We start from the raw sequence: 8534 nt of genomic DNA, 5'->3' as shown, positions 1-8534 counted from the left end.
TCTCCCTCACGGTATCAGATCAGACCAAGCGAAAAGACCCTGCAATGAGGGGCGACTAAGCAGCAGTGTTCAGAAACGGCACTAAGACACGGGAGGAAAGTAAAAACCAAAAGATACAGGGTGAGAGGCCAAATCTGCCTGGACCACAGACATACCAGCAAGGAGCAGACTGGCTTGTGCCAGCTCCTCCCAGCAACAGCTGGGAGCTCCAGCAGAAGCGAGGGAGAGCGAGCGCTCTTTCCTCTTAGGCCGCTCCCTTCCTCTCAGCTCCTGACAGGGGCACAGCTCAGAAGTGTCCATGTGGGTCCAATAGGTGGCCTGGCATCTCATATCATCCAGACAGAGGAATAGACAAAATGTTGGTGGTATCTGTCAGCTTGACTTGTGTGTGTGTGTGTGTGTGTGTGTGTGTGTGTGTGTGTGTGAGAGAGAGAGAGAGAGAGAGAGAGAGAGAGAGAGAGAGAGAGAGAGAGAGAGAGAGAGAGAGAGAGAGAGAGAGAGAGAGAGAGAGAGAGAGAGAGAGAGAAAGACTGGGTTCTATGGAGCTCAGACTGGTTTCCAACTCACTGTGTAGCCAAAGCTGGCCTTGAACTCCTTCTCATCCTCCTGCCTCCACCTTCCAAGTGCTGGGGTTACAGGCCTGGTAGGCAACCTCAGCTCTGGTACTGTGGGGAGGCGTGACTACAGAAAATGAGCTCAGAAGCTAGAGGGCCAGCTGGGGTGACAACTTTGGGGATGGGAGGAGCAGATGGGGACATAGAGGGGGAACACGTGCAAGGCCTGGGGTGAGGGGTCCAGCTTTTCCCTTCCTTAGCAGACACTTCATCTGCGGCTCTCAGATAAGTGCAGCCCTGACCATTGGGCTTTGAAATAAACACTCCTCCAGGCTAAGCCCTTCCAGAGTGTTAAGTGGTGTGTGTGTGTGTGTGTGTGTGTGTGTGTGTGTGTGTGTGTAGCAGGGATGGGGCTTGACTTTCTAATGTGATCCCGAGGCCCGATTCGATCCCCACCACAGTGAGGTCTGTGGTCTTGGGGCAGTCTTGAATGACTTTAGCTCCCGGTGAGGGAGACAGGGCCGGCGTGGGGGATGGGCTGGGAACCGTGGTTTGCAGGAATGTGGCGGGAAGGCTACCCTGGTCCTCTCTGGTCCAGTCTCCTCCTCTCTGCCCCCTCCTATCACCACCAGGGGCCCGCCTCCCCAATCCCCTCTCCTCCCCTCCCTGTAGTCCGGCCACCCCTCCCTTCCCGCTCCTCCCTCTCCATCCCACGTTTTCCAGTCGGACCCCTAGAGTGGGGGCCTTTGGGGCTGGCTGGGCTGAGAATCCTGCGGTCCGGTGTTGGTGGCGGTGACCTGTTGCCACCCCGCAGCCGCACACCCTCGAGCCATGTCCTGGGTCGCTCTGCTCGGCCTCCTGGCCGTGCTATTACTGTTGCTGCTGCTGCTGAGTCGCCGGCGCGCGCGGTGAGTATCCCCGGGACCGGCCAGGGTGCGGAAAGGACGCCAGGTGAAACTGAGGGTCGGCGGTGCGGGACCGGGACAGAGTTGGTACCACCCACTCTGCAGCCTGCACGGTGTCCCACGCCCTAGACTCCTAGACTCACGGTGGCTCGATCTCGGGTGGGAACGCTGAGGCTGGGGACTGGCCGTGATGCCCGGCCAGGGTCACACTGATCGAGGGATTCCTACTCATGGATGGCGGTCCACTGTGGGATCCAGGACATACCTGCCAGCAGAGAAACCTGGGTAGAGTCGAACCAGACCCTTGGTCCTTAAAAAGTGTAGTGTGTTGTGGCAACTCTGCCATTTAGGAGAAAAACCAAAAACTTCTCATTATCCCGGGGAGCTCGCCTGGCAGTAGGTCTTTGTGTAAGGTATTTAAAAATTAATTTGAATCGCACAGAACCAGAAAACATTTGACTCAAACCAAGCAAGTACCTTCTCACCCTGATCCTCCTTCTCCCTTCCTCAGGCTCTTCCTGTTGCTCTGTTTGGGCGGAACTTTCCAGATTTAAAAAAAAAAAAAAAAAAGAAAACCTCAAAACAAAACAAACAAAAAGCAGTCTCCCCCCACCACACACACACACACACACACCACCCCCAGACACATACACACTACTTCAGACTAGTTTGAGAGTTTCAGAGAAGTGGCAGATGTTACCTCCTTCCCTCTGGCTGCCACTCCGGAGTCTAACATCCTATACTCTTGTAGGATGTTTGTCCCATCTAAAAGCCTGCCCTGGTCCCTGGCTGGTAGCTGAATTTCAGACTCTGGAAGTCCCTGAGTCTTCTGGGTCAGCTTCCAGGGCCTGGGCTTGTCTAGCACTACATCCCCAGATGTTTTAGGAGTCGCTCTCCTCCTCAGACTCCCGCTCCGGAGATCCAGGGCTGCTGCATGTTTACCTTAGAGTGTCGGAAAAGCTCAGAAACACGGAGAACTTGAGTTTTTAAACAATGTGCGAGTTGAGTTTTCCAGCAGTCAGCTTGCCCCAGGCACGCTTCCAGGTGAAAGTTAAAACCACATATTTGCTTTATCGGCCCCAAAAGGAGGGGACGAAAATTCAAAAGGCATTCCTGTTAGGAATAGCTGGGTGTCTAGCTGTGGGCTCTCTAGCGCCAGATCTGTGTTTTTGGCTTCCAGGGTTTCCTTTCTCACCCCAGATCTTAGAGGTGACATCTGTTCACGCTCCTGGGCAGGGACTCACGGGCTTCTTGACTCTTTCTGCTCGTGTTTTTGCCCGTGGGCTTTCTGGTTATTGTCAGAGCGTTCCTTTTAAAGCACGGTATATTGATTTATTTTAGTGTGTGTGGATATGTGTGCACTATGGCACCCATGTGGAGGTCCGAGGAGGACTTACGGGCATCGGTTCTCACCACGTGGGTCCTGAGGATCCAACCCAGGTCATCAGGCTGGCTGGTGGACACCTTTCCTGGCGAAGCCATCTTGCCGGCCCTACTTGTACAGCTTTTTTGTGTCCCACAAATGGTGGGTTTGTTTTGTCTGCTGGGGTTTGTGGCCTGTGCTACGAACGCCCTGGGGCAGGTACAATAGCAAGGAAGAGGGTGGATCCTGTAAGGCAGGACATCTGAGCTCTGGCCATTCTCCCAGCAGGGAAGGTCCCTGCCTGTGGGACAGGTCAGTGTCCTCTGTCCCAGTTCTCAATGTGATGATGGTGACAACGATGATGACAATGATGATGACGACGACGATGACGGCAGGGAGGATGAACGCCCTCAGGAGTGTGGTTTGGGCTAACAATCTGAGAGCTCCTTATCTTAGGATGAAATTGGTCTTCATACCTCTGGGTGTTAGAAAAGAAGGTCTTACTGTCGCACAAAGAAACACAGAGACAAAGCAGGAAAAAAATAAAAATCTAGCCAGGTAACTTCTTTCTGGAAAAGGTTGCACTGTGACCTAAGCCCAGCCGGCAGCAGTTTGACTAGCACCTGACCATCTGTCTTGCCTCTAACCTTCTGTACTTTTCCAAGACACAGTCCTGGCCTGCCGTAAATTCACATGAGCCTCCCAGGTCTGGCCATGTCAATCATTTCCCAATGATGTTTGGCTAATGCTTAGAGCAAAGCTGGAAAAACTCTAAGTCCCCTCTAAAAAAACCAGTAAAAACATCATATAAACCAATTCGTCAGGCTTTCAGAGACTCCTCCGAAGTGGACTGCTGCTATTCCTTAGTTTGATATAAAAGTGTGCTGACCTCCTTGGCAACAGAGTGTGTTGGCATCTCCTCTGGAACTCCCATTTTCATGACCGAATTAGGCGACGAACCAAAACCAGAAAGGATTTTGGACCTGGGACTGAAGGCCTGTGGCGTAGGAACTTCTAGGGGTGCAGTGCTCCTCTGAGGTCTTAGTGGCACCAGGAAGTTTTAGGGACACTGCCATCTTGGTTCATGCCATGTGGTTGGTCCACGGCCCTCACCATCTTGATGATGTCACTCGTCAAGATAACAACCAAGTCACACTGTTGCCTCCGTCCTGATAGGTCACCTGACAAGATGGCAACAAACCCCATGCTTATGTTTTGATTGCTATGAGCTCAGTTCTATGATGAAATGTGCAGGTCCCCATCAGGGCACATATCGAGGAATCCATGCTTTCCATTGTCAGGCTCCAGGTGGACTGTCAGGCTCAGGGTGGACTGTCAGGCTCATGTCTAGACTAGCAAGCTGAAGAAACAAGCTGAATGTCTTCATCCCGACCCAAGGCAGGGAGTCCCTATGTCTTACTGCAGATTCTAAGTGAGAGTCAAACAATGCCACCTGGACATTGTTTTGAAGTCCCCCTGGGCTCCTACACACAGGCTGTTGCTGGGCTGGGGGTCCATCGAAGGAAATGGAAAGAACCGGGAGGTGTGCCAGTGCCTGTAGGGGGCGCTATTTCTCTGGAAGCCCATGGAGAAACTGGGCAGGAAAGCTTGGTGTTTCCTGAGAACGACATGGCCTGAGACTGCTCTGTGACCGTCTTCGGACTGGCAGGGATTTGTTTCCTCCTGTGTGCATATCTGTACACCATGTGTGTGCCTGATGCCTTAGATGGCAGAAGAAAGCATCGGATCACTAGGAACTAGAGTTACGGGTGGTTGTGAGCCATCGTATGGCCGTTAGGAACTGAACCTGTGTCCTTTGAAGGAGCAGCAAGTGTTTTTAACCACCACGCCATTTCTCTGGCCGTTGCTGGCAGGAATTTAAGCCCCCCCAAGGAACCAACTGGTTAAAACAGTTAATCCCGATTTAAAACATTGGTAGCTTGTCGGGTGGTGGTTTTCCTCAGTCACAGAAGCAGCTGCCTGGAACCATGTGGTCCAAGACAGCGTTGGGCCTAACCACGGCTCTTCTTCCTTCCACCAAACCCGATCCCACGTCTCCCAGGTTCTCTGAGGGATCCGGCCGGGAAGGGACCGAGGGAAGACTCCCATACCCATGGAAGGGTGATCAGAAGTTTGATTTTAGAGGTCTCTCCAATTGTTCAGTCTTTCTTTTGGTGGAGCAAGGAGGAGCGTTTGAACCATCTGGGGAAATCTATTTACTTTTCTCTTTTTTGGCCTGATTATTTTACATTCCAAACCTTAAAGCTCACGGCCCCATTTGAAGGAGGTTTCTGCGTCTAAATGCAGAGTCTACCCACTGTAACATTTTCCTGGGTCCTTCACTGAATTGCTGAAAAAATTTCGTTCTGGGATTGTTACTGATTTGAAAGAGTTTCAACTACCCAAGACCCTGTGGGTCAGGACAATAGGCCACGGGAAAAGCTCCCAGATGGCTTTGAAATATGGGATAAACCTCAAAGTTGTTGGAAGAGAATAGTCTTGAGGTCGCACAAACACACCAACAACATGAGAGTAACTAGACAGGGGGATTAGTTTGTGTAAAAAGTGGGCACCAGGACCCAAACTGGACTGGCAAGCCTGCCAGGGCAGGGAGGCACCTTAGTGGTTATTCTAATGAAATTGTGACTGTGTCTTTTTTCCAATGGCCAGGGTCTGGCCTCTCAGTCTTTTACAGTTGTAGCTTTGAAAGGCTCAGTGCAGAGGACATGAAGGACATGTGCAATGCGGTCAGCTGTGGGTCGGATGGGTCAGCTGTGGGTTGGATGGGGTCAGCTGTGGGTCATCAAGCCCTGGGAATGATGCAGCCCCACAGGTGGGAGATGAAAAGATTTTCATAAAGGTTTTACTGGGTGGGGATTTATGAAATATTGGCCCCTGGTGGCTAGCCACCTTTTTTCCTCCCTTCCCAAGACAAGGTTTCTCTGTGTAGCCCTAGCTGTCCTTTAGACTGCCCTTGAACTTACAGAGATCCACCTGCCTCTGCCTCCCCAGGGCTGGGATTAAAGGCATGCACCAGCACAGTCACCTCTGCACTAGTCAACTTTTTATAGAAACCCAAACCAAAAACGTTTCTCAAATGGGCACCAGGGAAGGTTGATGAGAAGGCTCAGGGACACATGCGTATAGGAGACCCCGGCCACCGTGGGTGATAGAAGGACCTACTTGCCTAGGGGCATTCCGGTTACTCCCGTGTAAATTTTTTTTTTTTTTTAAAAATTGTATGTATGGGGTTTTGGCCTAAATGTCTGTCTGTAAACCATATGTGTTCAGGGCCCAGAAGACGACATCAGATCCCCTGGAGCTGGAGTTACCGATGGCCGTGAGCCATTCGGTGGGGTGGGGCGGGGAGTGCAACCTGGCTTCGCTGGCTGATGTTCTTCACTGCTGAGCTTTCTCCCTGGCCTCGCTCTCCCTCTTTGTGTCAAGGATGGAGGCCCAGGGAGGCCATGTTACTTGCTCAAGTTTCAGCCCTAGTTAAAACTCTGGGCTCCAGACATTTTCCTTTTCCTGGAGTGACCAGTTCTTTCCTTTGCCGTGTATTGCCTCACTGATCTGACCACTCAAAAATCCCAGACGATAAGAGCCACAGCTCAGAACCAAACAGTTCCAAGGAAGGAAAAGATAGGGGAGCGCTGGGAGACACATGCGTAGGCGGGACCCAACGTTTGGGTGGAAATACGTAAGGCTGTATTTCCTCCCTGCCCCATTCCTTTCTCCTGACCAAACCTGGGGGTGACTTCTACACCGGCCCCCATCAGACACCGGAGGCTTGAAGGGCTGCACAGAAAGCATATTCTATATTCAATTCCCCAGGTTCTGCTTGCCCTAGCAAAGACTCAGGTCAGTGAGCTAGTCATTTGCCGGTGGGTCTGCCCTCCAGTGTTTACAAAAAAAAAAAAAAAAAAAAAAAAGTCCAAACTTTTAATTTTTAATTTTTTTTTAAGTAAGAATTTTTTTTTTTTTTAAAGAGGCTCACCACACAGCGTTAAGGAAGCAGGTCACCACTACAGTCATTTAACAGGGTGAGCTTGCCCTGTAACACTGCCCTCAATCTGGGAGGCCAGGTTAGGAAGGAAGACACAAGGCAAACCACCTCGTTCCTGTGACTCTTATGTCCTCACACGCTTTGTGATGTCCTTTCAAATATAAATAAGCAAAGAACAGTCACAGGAAATACAGTAGAAGGGCCCTGGGGTTCTCTAACACTCCACGAGGGTCTCCTGATCTCCATATTGACTTAAACACTGTAAACTTTGTACAGACAGAGGATCCAAAAATGGCTACAGAGTAATCTAAGAACCCTTTCGCCCCGTATTGTGTTTAAAATATTGCAGATGTTATGATATTTTACTCCTAAATGTTCCAGAACATGTATCAAAACCAGAGAGTCTCAATTCCCTGATCCCGTCCAAGGAGAAAAACAGCTCTTAGCTCGCCCACCCCCATCCAGACTCAGATTTCTGTAATGCCGACAAGAATTTTAAAGCCTGGCTTAACATCTGTGACTTCTCTCTGGGGACGTCGTGATGTTAGGTGGAGTTACGAATCTCCCGTGTGGGCCCACTTGGCCTAGTCACTTGCAGGTGGTTACCAGCAACATTCTTTTTTGTTTCCTGGGCCTCAGTTTCCCCATTGATACCCTGAGGTAGCCTGCAGAGGTGTGTGTGTTCAGTCTCTAGCCACTTAGCTGCGTGTCTTTTCTTTGGACTGGGCTGGCTGTGGCCGGGAACATTGAGAGACGTTTCATGGGTGGAATCTGTGGCTGAGGGATTGGGGGTATCCTCGATGGCACTGAGGAAGGCGTGGCCTGGGCTGTGCAGGAGGCGTGGCCTGGGCAGGAGGCGTGGCCTAGGCTAGTCAGGAGGCAAGAATTTTAGGTAGAAATGGATGTTTGTTGTTTTAACAAGCATAAGATAGAGGTCGGGCGTTCCCTTCCTCTACCCAGAAGTAGCCTCTGTACCCTTTCCTTTTGATAAACCTCCCATGTGAGACCTAAAAAAGAAACCCAAAAAACAAAAAGATAGAGGTGTGGCTGGAGTGAGCAGGGCGGGAGCCAGAAAAAAAAAAAGACAGAGGTCAGCAAATGGCCTAGCATCAATGTTAGCTCTTCCCTGTACCAAGGGAGGTGACGTGGATGGGAGTGGGATGGGGTGGGTGGAGGGCTTCATATACACAAATCCAGTCTTCTAGTCTCTCATGAAAATGAGAAAAGACACCATACTTGGTGGTCTGTCCCTCTCCAAACCTTACCACAGCCCCTTCCTCCTCCACTTGCCACTCCAGCGCACAGCTGGTCTGTCCACGACATGTTCCTCTGCAGTGTTTGCTCGGGCCAAAAGCAAAATCCAAACTAAGAACCCGGAACGGGAAGGCTGCGCGCTGCTCCGGCTGCTTTTCTCTAAGGACCTGTTTACATGTATTTATTTATGTTTGTGTGTGAATGTGTGCTGCAGCGCATATGCGGCGGTCATAGAACAACAGAGTTTGTTCTCACCTTCTGCCTCTGGGTTCTGGGTTCTGGGCATCGAAGTCAGGTTGCCCGGCTTGGTGGCAAGCGTCTTTGCCCACTGTCCAGCTCCCTGGCCTTTTCTTGTGTGTACACATGTTTGTGTGTGTGTGTGTGTGCTGTACTCCTGTGTCGTAGAGGAGGGCCAGAGGTAGACACAGGGTTTCATCCTCAATTTCTTTTTT

At 50.9% G+C, this 8534-nt stretch overlaps 1 protein-coding gene across 1 annotated transcript in view; it reads left to right on the top strand.

Annotated features, from left to right (window-relative positions):
• Positions 1-1200: 1200 nt before the first annotated feature.
• The window catches only part of Ptgis (prostaglandin I2 synthase), a 34651-nt gene continuing 27317 nt past the window's right edge, over positions 1201-8534 (top strand). Inside the window, exon 1 of the mRNA XM_031372821.1 lies at positions 1201-1462. Coding sequence (XP_031228681.1) covers positions 1386-1462 — 77 coding nt within the window. The 5' untranslated portion in view covers positions 1201-1385. The remainder of the gene's footprint in view (positions 1463-8534) is intronic.

This window comes from Mastomys coucha, unplaced genomic scaffold (assembly GCF_008632895.1).
Source record: "Mastomys coucha isolate ucsf_1 unplaced genomic scaffold, UCSF_Mcou_1 pScaffold15, whole genome shotgun sequence".
In the NCBI taxonomy this organism is placed as follows: Eukaryota; Metazoa; Chordata; class Mammalia; order Rodentia; family Muridae; genus Mastomys; species Mastomys coucha.
Note: the sequence above shows the minus strand (reverse complement) of the source record. Positions and strands in the feature narration are given on the sequence as shown.